General features: G+C 46.9%; 1 protein-coding gene across 1 annotated transcript in view; it reads right to left on the bottom strand.

The window, feature by feature from the left end:
- Alk (ALK receptor tyrosine kinase) overlaps positions 1 to 25,057 on the bottom strand; it is a 715,373-nt gene that overhangs the window by 59,278 nt on the left and 631,038 nt on the right. Inside the window, exons 10-11 of the mRNA XM_063230372.1 lie at positions 14,806 to 14,900; positions 14,509 to 14,634 (exon numbers count right to left, since the gene is read on the bottom strand). Coding sequence (XP_063086442.1) covers positions 14,509 to 14,634; positions 14,806 to 14,900 — 221 coding nt within the window. The remainder of the gene's footprint in view (positions 1 to 14,508; positions 14,635 to 14,805; positions 14,901 to 25,057) is intronic.

Here is a 25,057-nt window from a genome sequence, read left to right as displayed (position 1 = left end):
CCTATTCTGCTACCACTATTATTAATATAAAAATTGAGAGCAATTAAAAATCTTTCATATGCATATACCTCATCCTCCTTTCACGTCCTGTAGATCCATCACATCTGTGCTGCTTGGGCAACGGTTATTACAGATCACACTCTTGCCTTCTTCACCTTTACTTAGTCTTAGTTTTACAGTATCTTCTGACTGATGGTCATATCAGTTCTTATGTTGATATTTCTTTAGTTATTTTTGCTATTTGAATTTTGGTTTTAAGCATATTCCAAAAAAAAAAAATGATGGTAGTAACAGTCATTGAATTCTTTCATATTGATAATACTTCTTTCACTTGAGTAAATTCAATCAGTCACTCTATTTTCCTCTGATTGAAAGTATTACCATCCTAACGAAACCCCTAAAATAACGTAAACTTTAACAAATCATTTGATGTGGGCTGTAGATGTACAGTGTATTCATTTATTAGGAAGTTTTGGTAAGCACATTTTCCTTGACCTTATTAAGTATTTGTTGTGTTCCAGTTCTTTGGCTTTCTTCTTCAGGCATTACTACTAGCTGTACGTATGTTGGATCTTCTTTGGCTTTCTTTGATGTACATCATCTTTTTAATTTTTAAATCTGTCCTCTCCTTACTTTCTATTTTGTGTAAGAATTTAAGAACTTTCATTTGTTCTTCATTTTTATTCTTTCTAGCTTAGTATTTCATTTCTGAAAACATATTTCATTCCAAATTCTTTTATGAGTTATTTCACATAATTTCTGAGCTTTTTTATTGGTCTGTTTTATTTTTCCATATCTTTTATCACTGTCTTACTGTCTCTTAGCTCATTTGGAATAGACGCTTATTCCACAAGCAGGTCTTTCTGGTATGCTTTATTTTCTGTAGAGGTGCTATTCTGTCCTCTTTGCTCATAATTATAACTGTGCACGGGATCTGACCTTGCTATTCATTCTATGTGAAAATAGTTTTTCTGGACTTATAGGTTCAACAGGCTCCTCTATCCTACCATGTGGTGCTCTGCTCTCTGAGGTTTCTGGCTCTTTCCACCTTTTTCTGGACAGTGCTTCTTTTCATTCTCTTTCCCCTCTATTATTCCTGCCATTTTCAACACTGATTTAAGTCCTAGAAATTCTTTCTGGATGTGCACACTTTCCTGGGAAGGAAGTGTGGTGGACAGAGCATTCTGGCCTCCTTAGCTCTTACCTTGGGCCCCTGCATTCGCACATCCCAGGGTGGGGGCAAAGCCTCTCCTCACCCAGCAGCTGTTCTCAGATTGGCTTCTGCCCTATCCTCTCCTTTGTCTTGTATTGATTCGACTGTCCAGGTCTGCTGGTCAACATATGAAGTAATACTTTGTCATCACTCATTTGTGTTTTGAGGGTCTGCAGGGGATAATTTATCACCAGGTTTTGTTGTAAATGTCCAAGGGTTTTTAATTGTAATATAGGATTACAGTTTTATGTGGGGTTTCAGAGAGATTAAAAAACCAAAATTGCCACCATCACTGCCGTTTTCACAGAGCCCTTGAAAAATATTTTACAGGTTGAAAAGACAATCGTAGCTTAGCTGTGATCAGCCCCTTGGTAGCATCTATCTGGTCGGACTCCTCACCCTCATTTCTACTCCCAGAGTGGCCCAGCTTTCATTACACCTCAGTGATATCTCCAGTGACCATGGCCTTGATCCTCCTGCTACACCATGTTTTTCTTTTTAAAAAATTTTATATAACCTGCTATGTGTTATTTCATCTTTTCTTGATGGCACCATCTAGATTTAATGAGTTATTTGGGACTATGTAATGTTTCACTAAGTTATCCTAGTGTAAACATTCAGAGGAAACAATGTTCTCTCTCTCTCTCTCTCTCTCTCTCTCTCTCTCTCTCTCTCTCTCTCTCTCCTTTCCCAGAACCTCAGCTCATCTTTCTGGTTTAATCTTGTCTAACACCCAATGTCAGGTGAGGCTGTGAGAGCCCCCCTTCACTTCTGTGAAAGCTGTGAAGGCTTAAGGGTACCCAGCCTTCAGTTCACAATTTTGGAATGTATATTTTGTATTTATATTTCATATTTCATGCATAGGGAAGGGTAACTCAGGTAAAAGGACATGGCTATGAGCCTCAGTAACCAGAACTGGGAATACTTCCACCTTCAATTTCAATATATTTAATCACGGTGCATTTGTGCAGCATCTCCATTCTTCAATAATCCTAGCTCCTTGCAATCATGTTAGGTCAGGAAAAGGAAGGGGGAAGGACTGTGACTTTTCTCTTATGAATAATGAGTCATGTGGCAGAGTTAAACAATAGGTTTGTGATTACTGAGATTGAGAGACGGGAGCAGTCACAATTGCTTTTTCTGTAACACTTTTCAGTTGAATTTTTCATATTGTTCTTATTTTTCCTCAATCTGCTCTTATTTAAACATGTGTGTGTGTGTGTGTGTGTGTGTGTGTGCACTTACATGTGCCTGTGTCTGTCTGCAGTGCACATGTGAACACACTCAACCTTCTTGCCTCCAATCCTGTTCATTCCAACAAAGCCTTCTGCTCCTTTGTTTTTTGTTCTTTCTTAATGACGAGAAGCAAAGGTGGTGACAAGAGTTGTGACATCAGCCCTCCCTTTCATTAGATGTGCTCAGACTCATGGTCTCGCTGTTCTTTTTAATCTTGATTTCCTTTGCTCCACACACAGTTCTAGACAGGTGAGCTGCCCAGTAATGCTGAGGTATCACAGGTATCCTAGAGTCCTGTGTCCTTTTCTGCTGGGTTGTAGAGAGAAGAACCCGCCAGTAAGCTACTTTCCCATTACCAGGGCAGCAAGTCAGGGCTGGGGAAATGCAAGCTGCTTTCAGGACTGAATTACCCTAAACAGCCCTGACACCAAGGGATCTGTGGGAGTTTAATGGCTCCTGTGATGGCCGCTGTGCTCTGTTCTCAGCCACCCCCTGCTCCCTGAGGGAAAGCCACTGACACATGGCAGAAGAGAAAGGTCACAGAGCAAACGCTATCCTGAAAGCAGAGCTGTCAAAATTAAGTTAAGGCAGGCTTTGGGGCTAATTTGGTTACTCCCAAGCTGGCTTCAAACCAGAGCTATGCTAAAAAGCCAGAGCTGTTTCATATTAACACGGGGACTGTGGACCACTCATCGGTGGGTGACACATAACGGATGTGGTGTTGAGGCTTAAGTGGAAAGCGGTGGTGGCTCACCAGCCCTGCCCATCCAAGCCCCAGGAGTCACAGACTGCTGCCATGCAGGCCAGGAGAGAGAAGACCTGACTTAGTATGTCACCATCCAGACTGTGTCACTAGGAGTCACTGTGTCGTAGGAGAAGCGACAGAGGGAAGCCCACACCTGTCTCACTGCTGTCCTCCCGGTAGCTCTTGCTTGTCATTTGGCCCAGATTCACAATGAATGAAGCCCTTAAGAAGCCCTTGGGATGCTAATACCTCTGGCAGATGAGCAGTAGAGGTATAGGCAGCCCAACTGGCCAGTGGATTTGGAACTAGAAAGAATTCTAGTTTCCAAAGCTTCTAAGATGAGGTAGGGAACCAGACATACTGGAGGAGGTAAGAAATCCCAAAGTCTAGGGTTGAAAGGAAAGCAGTTGGGGAACGTTAGGATCAAATAATGAACCAAAATGAGATGGAAAAGTATATGAGACTAGAGCAAAGAGAGGAAGAGATGGTTGTCTTTTTCCTGCCTGCTGTGCTGTCATGGTAGCTGCAGACGCAATAGTCATTATGTAACCAAGAAGTCAAGAGGATGCAGAGATGTGAGTTTTACCATAACCAGGCACTGAAATAATGAACCCTTACCAGGGTCACTGAATCCACTTTAGCAGTTGTCTAGGAAATAATTTTTGTGATGGGACTGAACTCCTCCTTGGGCTTCCAGCCACTGGCAGGATCCTACTTCAACCTGAATGGAACCTCCTAGCATCAAGACTGTTTGTGTCCTTGTAATGAAAACACCACATACCAGAGGATCCTGCTGCCGTTCCTCAAACAATGCCAGTCCCCTGAGACCAGGTTCCCAAGTTTGTTTAGAAACAGTGCTACATGTGGCCTTCAGCCTGCCTTCCTGGGCAGTGAGCTGAGCGCCTCAGCCACTCCCAGGGGTCCGGTCTGCTCAGGAGAGGTGGGTTCTCCATTCCTACAGCTCCATCCTCTGCTATGGCCCAGCACGCTTCACAGTTTATAAGGTTGCCTCGACGTTGTGAGGGAAGCTGAAGATTTCTCCAGGCTCCTCCAGCCCTGGAGGAACAATCAGGGCCCTAATATTAAGCACTGATAGTGTTTTCCTGTTCTGCCCTGGAACACATGTAAAGGACCTTGTTTTCTTGATCCATCATTACAACACACTACAATGCGCTGCCATTAGTACCTCTGTCCCCATTTCAATCACATTGCTGATTGAAACTGTCATCTGTTTTCCTGATCAGCATGTGAGCTCCAGTAAGAGTCAGGCTTAGTCTGCTTTGTTTCCTGCTGTGTCCAGAGCCTGAAACAGTGTTAGTCACGCAGAAGGAATTAACAATTTTCTTTGCTAAATGAAAGACAATACCTGCTCCCCAGGCAAAATAGAACAGATCAGACGGCATACAAGTCCCCACCCCAACTTGGGTGGTCAGCCCCCAGCGAGGTCATGCGTATTGAGGGGTTGATGGATGTTTGGTCCTTTGGAAAACCTCACCCTCTTACCCATGACTGCAGAGAGTGTAGGCTCCTTGGACACAAATTCATGTATTTGCTTGATCTTTTTTGATTACACACACACACACGACCAAAATGCAGGGAGCATGTAGTTTTTGAAAAAGCACTCAAGTTCCTTTCCTTCACAGTGGGGACACTCCAGTCACCTGATTGGCAACAGGTAGACTAAATGGACTACTTAATAGGCTCAGAATCATAAAGGTGGTTAAAGAGAAAGAAACAATCTTCTTTTCCATGTAACTGCTTGAGACGTGGGGAGTTTTTCTGATTCTCATTTAGACTGTTAGACAATCCTAAGATATACCTTATTTCCCTTTCATGTTAACATTCATTCTGGCACATGATCATTAAATCTGTCAGTCACGTCCTAAAAAATAATAATTAGCTGAACCAAATTGCTCTCACCTGATTATGAAGTCCCTATCAAAATTCACTATGAAAACAAGTCAGGCATCTGCAGTCTAGTCACTTGGGATTTGTTTGAAAAAAATTGCATGGAGAAGGTCCTGGAGCTTCCACGATTTCCAAGATCTTAACAAGCTTTGGAAGATGAAAGACTCTCTTTCAATGAATATTGACACATAAGTCCTTTTGGGGCAAGCCTCTGTCTATGTGCCTCCATATCATTTATTTTTCTCCAATATAGCTTGAAGATTGCTTCTGCAAATTCATGATTGATTGTATCTTGGAATTCACTGAATAAGAGGACCCAAAATACAAGACCCTCTTCCTTTTCTCCTTTTCTTCCATATTTTGATAATAATGCTAGTATCACAATATTTTATATGAGTATATTGTTTTATATCTTTCAAAGCCTGTAAGAAATGCTCACTACCATGGACAGCTCTGAGAAAGCACAGCGGGCTCTAGAAGTCTGCCAACCTGCTAGCCATCTTGCTATTACATGGCTCTCAGCAGATGTTTTGTGAATACTTCAGTGCCTGTGCCAACAGACTGGCTTAAGCTTGATTCTGGGAATTCTGCCCATCAGAATCCCATGGGCTCTCAGAAGTTCTGGGTGATGGGGTGATCTCTGTTACATAAAAGCCACTGCAGATAAACTCTGAAACAATCACATTTCCTGATAGTAACAACCTGATGAGCCTCTGCCTTTGGTTAAGGGTGAGACACGTGAATTACATCTATCTGTGGAATATTCGAAGGTGATAGGTTACATCATTTTCATGACTGCAAGACTGTAACTTGTCTTGCTATAGACTTTCCCTCTCTTTTTCTTCTTCTCTCCCTCCTTTCTTCCCACCCCACCTCACTAGCTTAACAAAGTCAGCTGCTAAAGTGGGGAGGAACTGCAGGTGGCATCTAGATACTTAGAATCAGGCTCTTAGTCAAAGAGGCTCCAGGAATGGCTTGGGAGTGAGCCCTTCCCCAGTCGGACTTTTGGACAAGACCCAGCCCTGGCTAACACGTCCTTATGAGAGATCATGAAGCAAAATTATCCCTAGGCAGTGCCTAACTTCCTAACCACGGAGACTGATTGTGTTATTTTAAGCCACGATATTTATGGTAAATTGTTTGGAGGCAACAGATGACTATCCTGTCACTCCAAGGCCCCTCCACCATAGCCAGTATTTTCTTTGGATCCCTCTCTCATGCTTTGTTTTGTTTTGTTTCCCAGATAGATTCTCAGTAAGTCATTAAGTTGCCCAGGTGGGGTTTGAACTTGTGATCCTCCTGCTTCAGTCTCCTGGAGAGCTTGGCTTATAGGCCTGAGCACTGTGCCTAGGCTCAGCATCTTTCTGTAAGCACCTAGCAAAGAGGATGCAGTGGCACTGGGTCTGCCTTGTGTGTTGTGTCCTCCTTGACTTAGGTGATAACTTTTCCACTTCTTGCTACTTTCGCTCCTCACAGGGGTGGGGAAAGTAGGGAAGACACCCTTGTGCTATCAAAGATTAGCATTTTAGCTGTTCTCCTCCTAAGATCCTCTGTCCAGCGCTGGCCCAGCTGAATTCTAAAAATAACACTTCTTGGCCAAGGCCACACGCTCTGCTGTAACAAGCAGTGAGTGGCACAGGCTGCAGGGTTGGTTTGCGGGCAGAAGCAGGGAACCTGGGGGGAGAAGGATGATTGAACGCGGTCTTCTTAAACAAGTGCTTAACATGCCTGCACGGAAGGAAGAGCCCTTTGTGCTCTGCTCATCTTTGAGCTAAATGATCTTAATCAAAACGTGCTGAGTCCAGAGTTCCTGGATCATTTATCTCCTACTTATGTAATCTTTTACCAAAGCAAATGGGGAAAAACAACATGTTTTCTCAGGGCAGCCAAGGAGGAGGAAGGCAGAGGCTCTGCTGTTTAGGGGAGCTAAAGCCCCTTGAATGGCATTAAGGAATGGTGCCTGAAGCTTTGCTGAAGGTCTATCAGAGCTGTTTAGAGAGTTGTGAAGTAAAAGAATAGAGATTTGGTGTTGGTCTAAGACACTGGATTTCCTTTTAAAAAGATGATTCGCTCAGAATAATTTGCAGTACACCACCTAGGGAAGGATAAAGTCAGGGTCATGGAGAGGGACACTAGCCCTGTTTCTCAGTGGGATTAGAATAGTGGTCTTCAGTGAGCACGGCTTTGGGTGGTGTCCTCTAAAAGAATAGCCTTGGGCTTGTTTCCCAGCCACCCACCCCGAGGCACCCAGCACAAGTCTGGTGCACAGTAGGCACCCAACACGTGCCTGTTAGACTGAACTCAACTCTATATGGATTCTGTTTCTAGGGTTGAGATTCAGGGAAGGCAGTGCTGCTGGATTCAGTGGACTCTGAAATTGCCTGAGGAGAACGAGAAACTGACCAATTTGGATGCAGTAGAAACTTTTCCCTTGATGCCAATCAACAGTTGGGAGGTTTAGTTATTGTTCCCAGTGGGCATGGATTTAGGACGGGAAGGCTTTGAAGTGAACAGTCTTGCTTTGAACCCCAGCTCTCCAGCGGGATAGTAGGGCAAGTCACCTACCTTCCCCTCCTCTGTGTGAATTCTAAAATGGTGAAAACAATGCTGGCTTACATGGATCTCTGCATCAAGGGCTTCTCCATGGCCTTGGCTTATGTGACACCTCCGTTCACGAACTCTTCTGTTTGCAACAATTCAGTTCACAACTGGAAGCATTCAACAAGCTTTTGCTTTCACTCACAAACTCTGCATTAAGTGGTGAACATGACTACGGCCAGCTTCCTCACACCAATAAAGCCATCTTCTCCAGAGCAGATTAAATTCATCAACCGAGGCACCACTGTATTAATCTATACAATCCCTGTCACATCTGTGAGATTAAGCACTAAGTACTAGAAGTACAAGCACTCCACCTTTCTGTGGTACTGAGGATTCAAGCCGGAGCCTTCACTCTGAATTCTATCCTATGTCTTTGTTCTTTTTTTTTTTTTTTTTTAATTTTACTTTAAAATTTTGAGTCAGTGTCTCAATAAACTGCTACATTTCCCAGGCAGGCTTAAATTTTCAATCCTCTTGCCTCGGCCTCCCAGAGTGGAGGGATTACAGGAGTGCGCTACCATAGCTGGCTTAAACATTCTTTTTGATAAGAGGAAACAAAGGCACAGAGACTGTAGGAGAAGGGAGTTGTATAAAGTGAATGGTAGAACTTCGATTTAGATGGATAGTCTTAAAAACACTTAAAAGCTAAGTTCTATTCTACATCGTAATGGTGTCAACTCTTACAGAATTGACAGAATCAAATTCTTACAGAATCAAATGAGAGAGACACTGAATGTACTTAGTAATGGCCAGCCAGTGTACAAATAAAAATAAGCGAACTCTCAGTGGTAGAACATACACCAGGGGGCTTGCTGCTGGGGGCTGCTCAGCCACCAACCTAACATCTTTAACTCCACCCCATTATGCTCAGGAAGCCCCTGGGAAGATGCTTCCTTTCCTTGGTCACCCTGCTGACCCTGGTCCTTGGAGCTAGCCACCTCCTGGGACACTGACTAGCTCTCCGTGCATAGAGCCTCTTCCACTGGTAAAGCCTCGACTGAGGCAGTAATGTGAATCATGAATCACACATTAGTTCTGCATCACCTCTCCTCCTGGAGCGCTGCCACGCCAGCTCCCGGGGAGGGAGACGCACCCAAATGAAGAGTGACGTGCTAATTGCAAGGGTGCTGAACGCATGGCAGTGCCCGGGAGCCTGGGAACTGTGCTAAGGCTGGGGCTTCACCACGAGTACACTCACCATAAACAGGTGATTATCTAAGATTAGCAGAGCTGGAGAGCACGCCACACGTGGTTAAGCATCAGGGAACCGAGCAGGGGGATGGCTTGTGCCTAAATGGGTTCCAAGAGCACCAAATGTACCACTCCTGAAAGGACTGTTCCCTGCTCACTGCCAGCACATCCCGAATGAGGGGTGCACGGAGGAGGAATGCCAACTAGTGCAGTTACCAGCTCTTCCACAGGTAGAGGGGCACTGCCCCATGCTACACTGTCTTGAAGTTACCAGAGAAGCCAATGTGCCCTGTTTAAGTAGAAACTAACATAAAAAGCAGGGCTTTTCAGCCAAGAGAGAGATCCATCTACAACACTTATTCAAGAATGGGAATCCCTCTAAGGTTAGTTTATCACAACTTTGTCCTTCTAGATGTTATATCTGGCTTTCTGTGTGATTTTTAATAAAAGAAACACATTCCTTAACAGATGACAGGAAACAGAGAGGTAGAGCTTGTAGGGATGACAAAGGGAACTGAAGGTGGAGGTGGGGACAGAAGGGGGAGGGGAAGGCAGAGATTTAAGATGCGTACGTATGTGTGCCAACTCCCCGTGACGCATGTCTTTAGTATGTATCCCAAATACATGCTTTAACTTTTTATAAGAGTTGTGTAATTTAGGAGAAGCTACTTAACCACTCTGGACCTCAGTCTCCTCATTTTAGAAAGACAGCACCACCTCTTCCGGCCTGGTGACTTATATGTGAGACCCTTATGCAGGACATGCTTGGAGGAGCCCTCGCCAGCATCCGGTTCCCTGAGGGGCTGACTAGTTTTCTGCTACACAAGGAGTCCTGGGTGACTGTCCATAACTAAGCATCCCTGGAGGGGGCTGCTGTCAAAGACAATCCTGTCCCCACAGGGTGAGTATGCTCTCTGGGATTCCTACCCTTCCTTGTTTCTTGGCATCTCATATCTTGAGACTTCCTGCCTTGAAAACTGGCATGCAGTGAAGCCACAGAAGAAATTCTGGCTTCCTCCCACCTCCCATTCCCCAGCCAGGCTTGGGACTGCTGGCAATGCCAATAAATTAGACTGTGACTGGAGTTTTTGGAATTGGACTGGAATCCATTATTATTTCGGATGGGGTGAATCCCAAGGAAATAGGGATGCCTTCTTGCAGTGTGCCACTGAAATGAACGAGACCGAGTTGCAGGGGGTCCCAGTGCAGAAGGCTCTGAGCGAAAGAAAGGAAGCCCCCATCCACCCATTTACTTACAGGCAGGAAGCCAGGGCCTGGAGGAGGGCGGGCCCCACGCAGCCCACCTTCCAACAATGTCGTCATCCCTAGAAGGGTGCGCTTGCAACATAATGGCTCTAGCTACAAATTCTATTAACTCTAATAGTTGTTCTGTGGTGAATGGATAATGCATTTAGCAGAAATAGACCCAATCAATTTATATGAAACACATAAAACTTTCTCATTGGAATTGGCATCTGTTCTTGAATCATAGGAGCATGTGTGGAAACGGACAATATGTCACTGTGATTTCTGGCCACATTAGCTGGGTCACAGGTTAATTGGAGAGACGGTCCCAGTAGAGTGATGGCTCCCTTATACCAGACCCCTTCAACTCCCAGAGACACGAAGATGCGAATGGAAAGGACTTAAAGATTGTCTTCAAACTTCGCATTTTATAAACACCAGTTACCTGTCCTCCTCTGTGTCCACCCAGCCCTTTTCATAGGAGTACCACTAGTGGAACCAGGCATGTTGACACACCCCAGAAGGAGGCCACATTCGGTTAGCTGAACAGGCCTGAAACCTGGGGTTGCTAGTGCAAACCAACCAGGCCTATCACAGAGGTTCTGTTTGGTAGTCCAGTATTCTTTGTGGAATTCTGCATGTTTTTAATTGCTTTTCTCCCTGCCTTGGTGAGAAATATGCACTCAGAAAATGGTAAACCAACCTGTAGTAGACAATTCAGAGGCAAAGCTGTGGTTTCAATGCCAAGACTCCATGTTAACTGAGCTGATTCTCCCGGGCGCTCTCGATATAATACCTGAGCTTAAAGGAAAGGGAAGGGAGTATTGGGCCCTGGAGGTCTGTGAGTCCTCACCTGAGCTTTTTGGGGAGGGAAGGTGGTGGAATCTGCACCTCCTCACCTCCAATGTCATTTATTACCATGGGAGGAGATGGAGACAGGGAAGGCAGGGAGAAAGGGAGAGAATGAAGGTTGAGAGGAGAGGGAGAGAGAAAGCGGGAGGGTGAGAGAGCAGGAGAAAGGGCTCTGTAGCTCTGTGATTGCATTTGGTTAGCGTAATTGCATGTGCAAAGCTGACAAATGTAATTTCCCTGGACTTAATCCTTGCCCCATTTTCTCCTGCAGGTTCTTCATCTGATTAGCTAAAGTGACTCAGAGGCTTCCGAGAATGCCTCGAAACACACCTGAGCATGCTTTTCCCTGCCTGGCTCTTCCTGAGGCTCAACTGCCCTTCCCAGAGCAAGGAAGTCAGGCCTAATGGCTCAGGGGACATGAGAAATGCTTAGGAAAATTCGGGAGCTTTGTAACTGTTATCAAAAGACCTGATTTGCTCTTAGTGTTTCTAGGAGTTGCGATGAGTCCTGCCTGGACTAGAGGTGAATGTCATCTGCTGCTTTGGACAGTGCTGAACTTTGGGAGGAAAATCTTATCTTGTCTCCTGGATTCTTTGACAAGCGGTTGGGAGCTGACTTGTTTACTGTTCATGTAGGGCCTCTTGTCTGAGGCTCTTTCCCTACCTCTTGTCCATTTTTGGTATCTCAGATGGGAGATTTTCTTTCATACCTAGCAGTAGCTTAGATGAGTAAGAGAATGTAGACTTTCCATTCCCATCCTGGCCCTACGCCTAACTGCCACGGGACTCCTAAATTCCTTTTCCTGCCTGCCTGGCAGGATAACAGACCAACCGTCCTGGGCAGTGGGAAGATGTGTGAAACTCATGATCAGATATGCCCCTTTCCCTCTCTAGCCTCAATCCCATGTCTTTCTCCAGGGACTGTCCCAGGTCACAGGTTGTTCTCCTGTGGACCGGAAGCTGCAGAACAGTGGGTACTGGTCATAGGCATGTGCAGCACTAGGCATAGCAGAGGTGCCAGGCATATGTGTTTGCTGGGTGATAATTACTGAGTGGAGGGGCCCTGGCTGTGGCTTTCCGGAGTCTACCTGGACCTTGCCTCCTCCAGGAGGCTTCTGTGCTCTCTCTGCTGCAGGTACACTGTTCTAGTTCAAGCATGAGTCTACCTGCCTTCTCCTCTTTGAGAACAAGAATTCTTAGAGCCTTGTGCCTGCATCTGCATCTATTCTGTGTGCAGAAAGGACTGCAGGTGAGTCCAGATGAAAGCTAGGTGAGGCCAGGCCAGTGGGGGATGCTCTCCTCACTATCAGGCTGAGTCCAGTAGAGATTCCTACAGTGGTGGGGAAAAATGGTCCTGTCCCTTGGAAACCCTCCCAAAGAAAACATAGATACCCCAAACCTGCACACACAGTATAGGAATCTACAGTGACATGGGGCTAGGACACTTAAAATATGATGGGCTGTTGCCTTCTGCCCCTGGGACATAGCACGGGGAGGGTGTGGGAGACCTGGTCCAGCCTTTCCATTACCTAAGTTGTTTCTGAATGTGGCACTAGGTTCCTGAATGCAGAGGCTCCTATTTACTGTTCCAGAGACTTCCCAAGCAACTTTAGATAACTGGGGCATCTCCCAAGGCTGGCCAGGGGCCTATATTTTTTACTGTGCTTTCTTTTGAGTAGGAGTGGCTCAGAAGAGGGACAGAGCTCTGAGCTGTAGCCACTTGCCCAGGTCTCACCTGAGGGAGGCTAGGGTCAGGGACGAGGGGGTGAAGTTACTCAGCAGGGAGGCTTGACTTTCAGCTGGAGTCATCTCTAGCCCCTCAAGCAGCTACATGCTTCTAATTCTATTTGGAAGTGGTGAGGGAGTCATCACTGTGTTTGAACTGCTGTGTGATTTCATTAGTTTGAGTGGCCATTGGGCAGGGCCTTATCGATTAGCCTTTTAGGGACAGTGGGATTATGTGACAATAAACCCAGACTCCGGCAGGGTGCATGGCTGTTTCCTAAATGCTGGCTGCAGGGCTGCAGGCTGCTGACATCTGAGATCCCAGCTCAGCTTCCCGCCGCCCACTCATCAATCAATACTTGTTTCTGGAGTCCCTGCTATGTAATCAGGGCTGGTGCTCATGCTGGGGCCGGGGATGTGCCATAAGGTTCTGCTTAGCTCACTCAGAAGGGATATTTGGCTTCTCTCTTGAATTTTTAAATTTGTAAATTTCCTGAATTTATCACAAGGAGGTCGTAGTTGTCCAAGGGCCATGGACTAAGTGGAGGTTGAGTCACTGGGGTTGGTGACGGAAAAGGACTCTGCATAGAAAGTTAGAAGGCTGCTCCCCTCAGGCTGGATGTCCCATGAACCGCTTATGAAACAGAGCTGGCAGTCCTGCAGCGGGGATCCTTGTGTGGAGAAGTAGAGAGAATCTTCGAGGGGGCCTCTGCGTAGTGTGAAGGGGAACAGGAAAGGGGTGGACTGAGACAAGCAACGGGTTCTTTGCATGGATTTGGCTGCTGGATGAAGCAGGAAAAAAATCAGAAAGGGGTGAAGGTCAGCATCAAGGGAGCTTTTCAAGGGACAGGAAAAAAAAAAAACCCTCCAAAGACTAACATTTGTTTAGCAAGTGAGAGCCAGAAAATTTGGTGGCAAAGCATCTAGCTTTTAAAAACTGCTTTGTATCGAACAGGTTTTACATTTGTAAGTAGAAATATAGAGGCATCATTCATCTGTCCTTATTTTAGTAAAGACATACTTTATAGGGAAACAGAGTGTGAGTGAGCTGTGTATCGTACACCTGTTTCCGCAGGTCACCCATGTCTGGAGAAACTTCAGGTGTCCAGACACCAAGGCCACAGAGGGGAGCCCTTTGGATTGCTGCAGTGGGGCTAGGCGGTCTCGATCAACTCCTCTGCACTAGGTTTAGAGATAGACTTTAGGAGTTTTTTGCTTACAGGAAGGTGAGAAGTCATACCTAGTTATGCCCAGAGCCTGAAGAAGTGTTTATTGAAGCAGCAAGAGCCTTCCTGGTGAATCTCCCAGCCTGGGGTTTGCTGGTCAGAACAGCTTTGGTGAGGCTCCAACTCTGGGTAGCGAGTTGACCTGAACTCACCCATGAGGTGGCTGCCCAGTATAAAGCAACAGACAGCCTTGTCCTTGGCCCCAACCCTCTTTATGAGGATGGAAAAACTGACGGTAAGATTGGCTTTCTTTGTTAAGTGGGGGTTCCACGGAAGTGGGCTGAGGGGAAGACATGCAGAATTGTTCTCCTGCTTGTGCGGTCTCTGGGATTCCTGAGGTGTGGGGGAAACTTTCTGCTTTGCACAGTTTTCAGTAGCTTTTATGGCTCGGGCAACATGAACATTACAAGGCTTCCTCTTGGGGCCCCATAGCCAGAAAACAGGTGCTGTTGCCTCTGAAGTTGACCTTTTTATCCTTTATTCACAGCTCCCCACTGCAGTTACTGCACATATATTTCTTTTGCAACAAGAAATTGCATGGCTTAAGTTTGTGAACTGAACCCTTACCTGTAGGGTCAAAGGTGGCCGTCTGTCTCGGTACGATTTCCGAAGGTGGCTCCTTGTCAGGGGGTCTGTCATACAGGTTTCTTGATTTGGGCTCTTCACCCTGGAGCAGCTTGTCCTCTCCACTGACTGCAATAGAGAAGTTCCCATGGGCAGAATTAGGTGAGGCTCAAAGCCAGGGGAGACAGGAGTTTGCAATAGCAGAGGTAGGAGAGAAAATGGGGCTTAGGTTAAGGGGGTACAGTGAGACCAGGGGTTACTGGGTTTGGAGGACAAAGTGTTGGGGTACAGTAAACTCACTGGTGAGGTAGCAGTCCAGACTGATGGAGATGTTGTCAAAAGCCACCGTGGCTCTGGATCCTTGTCCCCACCAAGCGACCATCTGCAGCCAGAACCTGTCCATGCCAAGAGGAATGTGTGTGAGGATGATGAGCTTGGTCATTGCTAATTGCCTGGCCCTGAACTTTAGTTTTATCAACCTGACCTAACCTGGGGCCACGGCAAGGGCACCCCAGGCCACTTCTCCTTGACCTCTCCAGCACCGAGTACCTTCCTTTCTGAAGGACTGCTCCATTCCGAGAAAGGCTAATATCTGGCCTTCAAAGCACTTTAAAGTTTAGGGCCAGAGTCTAGGACCCCATGAGAACCCCAGGACGTCTCCTTCTTTGCTTTCTTGGTGAACAGAGTAGGCACATATGGTGAGCCTGGCATCCAGCTTATGCTCACCAACAGGGCTGAGGTCATTACTGAAAGATCAAAATGCTTCTGAACCAACTGAGAAAGACCTGCTGTCCTGAGTGTTCCGTGCTCCTGCTTCAGACAAGCAGGCTCCTTCTCTGGTGGCCCCTGGGTTTTCCTACTAGCCGGCAGCCACAGGTCTCCAGCATGCTGACTTTCACCCAGCTCAGGTGCAGTTTCCCAACTAGTTATTAAGTATTAAATGATTTGACTATTACCTCTGGAATGTTTGTCACTAACCCAGGACCATAAAGTACCAAGAGCAATGCCTTGAGATACTGCCTCTTTCCAGCTTTTTCAGAGCTGTGGAGAGGCAGCTCTTAAGACTGTGGCCAGGAAAAGCATAGAGTGAGATAGACAGAAAAATGTCTTTGGTTCAATTGTTTTGTGAGAAACCCCCCCACAGGAGGTTGTTGGTCAACCAGCTCTTTCCTGTGATAAAGCAAAGGTGTCCTGAAACACCAGAAACCTTCCCTACTTTTCAGAAATTGGTTCCAGAAAAATCTGAAGACTAGTGCATGGTCTCTGGTGTAGACACTAAAATGCAGAGGGAAGCCGTGCCCATCAGTCGGTGACTGGATAAAACACACGTGGGATAAAGCGTCTCTGCAAGAAATAAGAAGGGAGCGAGACACATCTATAAAGTAGATGGATCTCGAAAACATTATGCTGAGTTCAAGGAGGCAGACAGTAAGTTAAAGAGCTCATTGTGAAGGATTCTGTGCATAGAAAACATTCAGAACAGCTAATCTGCAGAGACAGAAAGCAGATTAGTGGTTGCCTGGGGCTGGGAGGAGGAATAATATTGACTGCAAACAAGCACGAGGTTCTTTTTGGGGTGAAGGAAATGTTCTAAAATTGGATTGTGGGACTCTTTTTACAAGTCAATACATTTGCTAAAAGTCATTGACTTGTATACTTAAAACGGTATGTAAATTATAGTTTGACAAAGTGGTTAGGAAAAAAGAAGACAGAGACAGAGAGACAGACCAGAGGGAGACAGATGAGACAGAGACAGAGAGAAAGAGAGACAGAATTAGACACAGAGAGACAGAGTTAGAGACAGAGACAGAGAGAGACACACAGAGAGAGTGTTTCAGAGAGAGACAGAGAGAGACAGAGAGACTGGAGACCCTACAGCACGAGGAAAACCGAGCACCAGCGTAACTGTTAGTGAGGAGAAAGCAGGGCAGGAAGAGGAGAGGATGAGGCGGGCAGCCTGTCTGTAGAGAGAGGCTGGGGCCACTGTGTACACTCACAAATTTGCAGCTAAAGAACAAAGCTTCAGCTAGTGAGCAGACCGGGACCTGGGTGGAAAGGCTGATGCACAAGCGGCCGACCTTTGGTCATATTGTAGAAAGGACAGACACTGCCCAGAGGAAGGCAAGCCTTGAAGTCAAAACTAATCTCGTCTCTGAGCGGCAGCTTTGTGCTTACTCTTAACTATGTCCTGAGTCTGCGTCTTCACTCGTCTTGTGAAACCTGGTCACAGTTTTTTGGTCTGAAAGTCACCATTGGGTCCACATTTGCTCTGATTAAAAGAAGAAAGGCCTGAATCTGCAGTGTCTGTGGTCAGGCCCCTGGTGCTCTCAGGCTGGGGTGCCCATGGTGAGGACAGAGCGGACAGATCAGCAAGGAGCAGTGGGGGTGGCCAGGTGAGGCAGGAGGAGTTCCAGTTTTGTCCTGGGACCCTCAGGGAAGCTGTAGGGGCCAATAGCATGGAGCTGCCCACTCTCAGAGCTCAGGCGCTGGGAGGAGGTCTCATCACTTCCTCAGTGTGGCCTGGCTGCATCTCAGACGTAGTGGCTCTGGGTTTGCCCAGCTTTAGGCCAACAAGGATCCTAAAGGAATCAGGCAGCAGCACTGTGCTCAGGCTGCTTGCTGGCCAGCAGAGAGATGGTGCTGTGTCCATCAGCACAGAGTAATAGGAGAAGTGGGTGCTATTTTCCCAGGCTGATCTAGAACTTGTGATCCTCCTGCCTCAGCCTCCTGAGTTGTGAGCACCACTATCCCTGGCTTGAAGTCACCTTTGAAGGTGGGGTAGGATGTGGGCATGGGGTGGATGGAACATAGCAGGGGAAGGAGTTGGGGTGAAAAACAGCAGCAGGGACAGGGAGCAACAGGCCCGTTCTGCTCAGTGGGGTGCGGTGGAAGGAAGGGATGATGGCGGGGCCAGGTGGAGGCAGGCAGGAGCGTAATGTCATTGGAAATGGGAGCCACGGTGGCCTTTCAGAAGGACAAAATCAAAGCTCTTTGATGATAAATACCATGGGATCAGTAAGCAGGATGGAGAAAAATGAGAGGAGGCAGAGACAAGGCTGGGGACCAGCCCATCAGTTGGTGACTGGATAAAACTGGCTAAAAGAGCCCTTCTGAGCATCTGGTGTGCCTGTGATGCATACCTGGACCGACCTGCTACTCAAGCTTGGAGGAGGGCAGGCCATCTCCTCAGTCTCTCCAGGGAACACAGACCACAGGTGGGTGCTGGCTTGGGCTGTGTAACCCTGGAAAAAGCCCAGACTGGGACTCTCACCTGGAAATCCAGGGCCCTGATACTGCTGTTCAAATTCTTGTTCTCTTTAAGAAGTAGGCACTAGGGACGTGTTGGCAAGAGATCAGGCACTCAGAGCTCCTCAGAGGGGTGAACAGAAAGTGTGCCGATGCACACAACTGTAACTCCAGCCACTCAGGAGGCTGAGGCAGGAGGAAGTCAAGTATGAGGTCAATTCAGCAAGCCTCTCTTAAAACAAAGTTTAAAGGAGCTGGAGATGTAGCTCAGCACTCCCTAGGTTCAATCCTAAAAATAAACAAGCCAGCAAACAAGCAAACAGCCATGTTCCCATGTGGATGTATCGTGAAGGCATGGTTGCCCACTGCTCTGCCCTGGGGCAGGCGAGGACCCACCATTGTCTCCTAACATGCTGTCCGCTGCCAAGAGGCTGGGTCAAGTGTGGAGCCGCAGCAGCACTAAGCCACAGCGGTGGGCCTTCCCGGAGGACCTGGGTTGCTGAGCAAGGCGATGCCTGAGCCTCCAGGTAGGAAGGAAACCCCTCCAGGCCCCTCCACAGGCCGTGTCTCCTGCTCCATCCACTTTCACTCTGTTACTGAGAGGCGAGAGCTGCAAAGTTCTCAGCAGCCATTGGGCCTCTTGGCATGGGTGGAATGACACCGCTGGAGCTGGCTTCCAAATAGAAGAGTTTCTGAAGTGTTCTGCGAGGTGACAGCAGTGGCAGCTGCTGTTTAAAAGCTGTTGATTGACGCTGGGAATTGTACATGTTACAGTCAGGGAAGACTCACTCCCACGGCACAGTGAACACATATGACGCGGTCTCTGCCCATCCAGGGCCACGCGGCCAACATTCCTCAGTGAGCCACACTTGAGAGGCTCTGGGAAGGGGCAGGGGGGATGAAGGTGGCCCACAGCAGGGTAGGGAGGACAAGGGTGACACAGTCCACCTGGGAAGGGGATCTGAAATGCTAGGGGATGTCCAGGAGTTTCTTTCCTGCAGAATGTTGGTTAAGAGGTAGATTTAAGGTTCTCTACCTTGGATAGTACCTAGTACCGTCCCCTTAGGGGGAGAAGTTGGTCCTGGCTCTGCTCCCCTTCTCCCTTTTGGGGCTGGGCCAGACGTCCTCAGGTCTTTGAGTCTGGCCCAGCCACTCTTTGCTGCTGTTTTCCGAAGACACAGACCCCAAGCCACTCTCCAGAGTCAGCCACAGCACGAGCTAGAGTTCCAGCACCTACCAGATGGACCAGTCATGTTTGGAACAAGAGAAAGTTGTAACAGGCACCAAGGAGACCACTCTGGGATGGAGGGAAAAGCAAAGTCCGCACCCCTTTATTGCCAAGACTGCAGGGGCCAGGTGGTTCTCATAGATATATTAGCTACCCTGCTTCCTCAACCTGAAAGCCTTTGCTCTGGATGCAGAAATGGGGCAGAATCTCTATGGCTAGAAGAGGATTCTTCTCTTCTCTGGAGGCAACACAGCCAGAGAAGGCAGAGCGAGCTCCTTGGGTTCCTCCTAGGCCCTCACTGATCTGTGCTATCTAAGCACATGTCCCTCCCTTTTCCTGAGCACTGGAAATTTCTCTCCCTTCCCTTGACATACCTCCTTAGCTCTTCTGTTTTCTCCAGAGTGGAGGCTGCTGCTTGCATAGTTATCATCGCTTTCCCTCATTTTTGCTTGCCAGAAGCGTTTGAAGCTTGTTGTTAAACAGCCTTGGCGAGAGATCTTGGTTGGAGCCTGGCTTTGCATAAAGAATGCATCCATTCTGAATACCCTGTTCAGCTTCACAGACAAGCCTGGTGAAAACTGGTCTGGGAGAAGCTTGTGAGGTGGTCGTTTGGGCAGTGGACCAGATTTAGAAGGGCAGCTTTGGAACTGGGTGTCTCCCAGACCCACTGGACAGATGTCTGCTCAGGAAACGCGGATGCTGCTCACACACAGCTCAGAAAATGTATCATCTCACACAGGCCACGGACTGTTAATGGACAGTGACTGCGAGGCCTTCTGTGCCGCCCTTCCAGCCTGCAGGATTGACAAAGCTAATGAAACTCATTTAATGATTTCAAGTAGCTGACAGAGAGGTATGTCTGACTCGACCAAGGGAACAGCAATGCTTTGGAGAGAGCAGGAAAGAAGAGCTGGGTGGGGGAGGTTAAGGTGTTTAACAGGTGGACACCACGCCTCAGATCCCTGCATTGGTCATTTAGTGAGCTGGGAAGGAGAGAGTGTTCTGCACCCTGTGTTGCAGCTGGGACTCGTCTCAGATCTGGTTGCTTAGGGTAGAACTGGCAGATGCTGCTGAGAGAAGACACTTCCTTCAACCTCGTACTGAATAATTGATTTGCTTGGCCAGAGTCTTCTGAAATGGACTGTCATAAGCCTCGGGTTGCAGTACGCATTTCTATTAGAATAATATATGTGATTAAAAAGCCCTGCCACGTCTGTACTGTTATCTGTGCAACTGGCTTTGGTTACTGGTTCCAGAGGAAGTGCTGGAGGACATGTCTGGGTTCCCAGGGCCTGGCTTCGGTTGGATGAGGTCAGGGACGGACAGAAGTGTCCTGACTCTGTGAGCCTTTGGCTCCTGCACAGTGAAGTAGGAACAGGCCATATTCAAGGTCAAATAGGTCATTGGGAGCAACTCCATCCCCCTCAGTGCCACTCTCAGAAGAAATTTATCACCTCCTGACTTGGTTTCCCCTCTGGGCACAGCATGAAAAACCTATTAAAAAGATAATACAGAGCATCCAGTGCTGAAAAGACACAAAGATGCTTCATGGTGAGCTTGGCTTCAAGAAGGAGCCCTGCTTGACGTAAGACAGAAAAGGAGTTTTTAGGTAGACCAAACAAGCATGGAGAATCACACAGAGCCTCCCCCATCCTTGGGTTGAGACTTCCAAGCAACAGCTTTGTAGGACTACTTTGGGGGGCTGAGACTAAAAGGTCTCAGCTCCTTTGTGTGTCCTGGCATATGTCTGTCACTTGGAAAAGCCTCATCAGGGAGAGTCCAGGCTGCAGGACGGGTGAAAGCCCATTTGGAGAAGATCTGCTTTGCTGTTTCATCGTTACATTGCATATCATGGCTATTGCATTCTAGTGGGGCCCCAGGCTTCAGGTGGAAAGGCTGAAGAGAGGCAAACCTTGCTTTCTAGAGTCTTGCTGCAGTAGGGGAGGTGCCTATGCACAAATATATCTGACCCCAAGCTTCAGTGTGCCAAGTCTCTGGCCATGGGGAAAGACAGAAAAATGGAAGGAACCTCTTGAGAGGATCATTTGACTTGGAAAGCTGTAGTGTTTCATATCAAGAAGTAGCAAACCCAACAAGAGGACTCAAGTCTCAGCTTTCCAGGCTGTGTTTTCTGCTACTCCTTACAAAATCACCCAACTTTAATCTCACCTGGCCTCCTATATTCTAAGGCTGCTAAGAACAATCTAGATGTAGAAGATGCACAACTGTTCTGCCCAGACACTTGGGCTGTATGCTCATCTCTTGGAACACAGAGATACTCCAAACATTGGCCTCTCCTTGACATCTCTCTGTGTTGGTTTGTGGCTTGCAGAGCTAACATGATCCTAGAGATGGCAGCTTCCCAACAGTGAGAAGATGCAGGAAAAAGTGGTTCCTGGCTCCTTTTTTTCCATGACAAGGATACATTAGCAGTCTCTTCTGCTGCAAGGGGATGAGTTTCAAACAGTGGGGTGGAGTGAAGACTGGGCTGTATACTTGGTGTGACATGGGGCAAGTCACTGAAACTTTATGGATGCCATTTTGATTTTTAAAAATCTGCATAACATGAGTATTTTCACATTAGAAACTTTTCTTTAGCACAGAAGACTCTACTTCCTTGTTCTTGTTTCATTTTTTATTACAAGGCCATGTGTAAATTATATATTGTCCTGTGTCTTGGAGCAAAGATGACTGAGACCTCGCTCTGAGTCAAACACTGGTGCCTGCAGCTAGGTGCACCATGCTAATAAGATGCAGACCGTATCCTTGAAGACTTCAGTTAGTCATATAATGAATATTACCTGCTGACTAGGGGATTTCTGAGCTTCCTTTTAGTTCTGGTCTCTATAGATCCAGAGTCTATACAGGCTGGTAAAACAGTGAACCTGGGTAGTGAGAGAGAAGTCAAGAAGAACTCAACATCTAGGAGAATGGCAGAGCTATGGACAGAACCACCACTCAGAAGCCTGTGTACTGTTGGGGACCATGCTGAAGGGGTAGGTGGGATACCCCATCAGCAGGTACAGGACTCAGGTGGACATGAAAATGTGTGAGTCACCTGCATGAGAGTGAGGTGGAATTCGTGTTGCTGAGGTTCCCGGGGGACAGCAAATGTAGCATTAGATCTTCCTTTGCTTCAAATATCAGCAGCTCAATTAACTCATAAATTTTGTTTTTTATGGAAAAGGGACTAAGAATACTGGGCTACATTTTTAGAGGCATTCAGAATTATGAAAATCACATGCATCTGTTGATTTGTAAGTCACGCTGTGGAAATTATTGAAAAAGTCTTGAGCAGACATCCGTTATTCTAAAGGGGCTCACTGAGCGCCATCTCGAGCGACTACCTCTTAAGCCAGGCTCACAGGGCTGATCTGTCTCAGTGCTTTGCACTCCTGATTTTAGAAACTTAGCAATCAAAAGCAACAGCTTGTCCCAAGCGTCACAGTAAATCAGTGTTAGAAATAGGATTTAAAGCTCAGAATTGCTAATCTACTCCTTGCTCCAATGATCTGGGATATTTTCTGAGAAAGAAATGAGGCTAGATCCTTTCAGAGTTATGAGTGTTTGATTTGTACCTATCGATGGCTGATTGCACTCTGCGCGCTGAGCCCCTGGCCCTGGCTCTTCCCCTGTTCTTGGACAGCTGAACTGAGGCTATCCTGGGCCAGCAGTGCTGTTTAGAATGCCTCTTTTCCTCTTTCTGAGCTCAACTTTCCTGCTCCAGTCATTCCACATTTGTCTTTCACAAGAGTTCCACGCTCTGGTTGCTTCACTCTCTGGCCCATCTCTGCAGCGTTCAGTAGTTCCTGATTACTCACAGCCAGAATCCAAAACTCTTGGCCCAGTCTCACACTCACGTCCCCCCAGGGAGGCTGCAACATACCAGGTGGCTATTTCTGAGCTCTCAGAAAACACCCATGCCTCTAAGCCTCTGCTTACCCTGAGGGCCTTCTTCAGAATGTCCTTGTCCTTTTCATATTTGTCAAGCCCTGAATTTTTCTCCAGGGATGGTTTACTGGCCTACTTCCCTCCACAAGAGTCTCCTGACTGCTGTGACACTGGAGGGTCACTGGACCATCTCAACACTGGCCGTGCTCTGCAAGACCTTATGTGATGCTAGCATCTCACTGCCCTAATGCATGTGCCCTGAGCTTTCACTGGCATTTAAACCCTGTGACTTTGCATGAGGCTGGCCATACCCCTTTCTAGCTTCATGCTTGATGGAGACTTAATATATGCCTGCTGACAATGTGTCAGCCAGTGACACTTCTCTGACACTTCTTGATTCCTTGTACTGCCCACCAGAGACCTGGATCTGACATTTCATGTCAGACTTCCAAGTGTGGTTGCACATCAGAGTCATCTGGGAACATTTTAAAAATGGAGATTCTTGAACCAAATATACGATCAACTGATGCTGAATCTCTGTGTATGGGGCCCAGGACTCTGGGAGAAAGAAGAGAGAAATAATTTCCCATTTGATCATGGTGTTCAGTCAAATTTGTAAATCATTGTCCTATGCTGTCCTGACAGTTTTAAGCCTCTCCAAAAGCACTTTAGTTTATTTATTTTTGTTTTTAGAAAAGAAGTTCAGTGAGAAAAATTCTGGGGTGATTTCTGCCAGAAAATAAGATTTTGCTGCATCATAACATTTTGGGAATGAAACATTCATACCTCAGAATAGATCCTGGAATTGATTTCAGCCTTGAATTATGAGGCTTTGTGGAGAAAAAGCTTGATCAATGCTCAGAGTGGCTAAATGAGGAAGCAGGATTTTCAAGTGACACTGACAGATGCCCACAGAGGAGAGCTGTATTTCTTGGCTTATTCCATGACACATCTCATCTTTTCATCTAACCTCCTTCTCTTATTTGGCTGTACAGCTAGACTGAATCCCCCAGCATCCTTTGCAGTATGCATGACCATGTGTCCGAGACTTAGCCAATTAAAAAGTGAACAGATGTTGTAACTCACAAAAACCTTCCAAAGCCAAAACACCATGTTCCTTCTCCATTAGCTGGCTGAATGCAAAGAATTCTGAGGCTGGGCAAAGGGTGGAGCCATTGGGTGGAAGGAACTTGGGTCTCCGAATGACCATGTAGAAGTCCTCCATTTATTAACTTCTACATTCTTTTAATTCACATAAGCAGGAAGTGCATTTCATTTTTATTCAGCTCTGAGGATTAGAGGGTTACTGTTACCTCAGGTAGTGCTCCCCCAACTAGCACAGTATGTATCACAAGCCTAGTTCTTCAGATATGTTTAATGCACCTGGTACGGCTGGGTTAGCACCTAACCTGACTGTGGGGGTGGAGATGAAGGGTAACTTTCATTCTTGGGGGCTGCAGGACTCCACAGCATACTTCCCTGACAGCTGCAGCCTTCTACCCACTGTAGTCTCTGGCACTAATCCAGGACTAGGGCCTCTCTCGTAAGCCAGCCAGGAATCACGGAAGGAGAGTGGCCCAGCACTCTGGGACGTGGATGCCATTTTCTTGCACAGGTTTGCTGTACCCACAGGATTCAGGTCACTGAGAAGGTTTCTGCCATGCTGTGGAGGCTGGGACCATTATCTTGTCCCCAGCTTTTTACCTGAGTCCTGACCGCATTATTTTAAAAACTATGATCACAGGTGCTAGAAAGAGGATACAATTTTGAGATAGAAAATGGTTCCTTGAATCTTGACTTTTCCACTTCCTAATTGAGTGCCTCTGGACAGATTATTTCACTACTCTGAGCCAGTTTCTCACGATAAGTTCAGGGCTCTGAAATCTGAATTTTGATAATGAGTCTCAATGGGCACAGACACCTAGTTTGGTGAGAACACAACCCCTCCTATTCTCCTTTACAATTGCTAGGGGGCACAGGTCAAGGATTTAAGGAGGCATCTCTGTCCTCCTGAGGTTTCCTCAGCCTTGCAAGATCCTAGCGAAGCAGACACTGTGACCCCACCTCTCCTTCTGGGAGGGAGAGTTAAGCCGAGCATGTCTATGGAGGTTTGAGCCCCTGGAGAAGAGACTTGATGGGATTAGTGGCCACTATTTACCCTGCCTGGCCTAGAACACACTACTGTTT

Source organism: Cavia porcellus, unplaced genomic scaffold (assembly GCF_034190915.1).
Source record: "Cavia porcellus strain 051 isolate PalLab524CR breed Dunkin Hartley unplaced genomic scaffold, mCavPor4.1 scaffold_1, whole genome shotgun sequence".
Taxonomy (NCBI): domain Eukaryota; kingdom Metazoa; phylum Chordata; class Mammalia; order Rodentia; family Caviidae; genus Cavia; species Cavia porcellus.
This window is presented reverse-complemented; position numbering and strand designations above follow the sequence as displayed.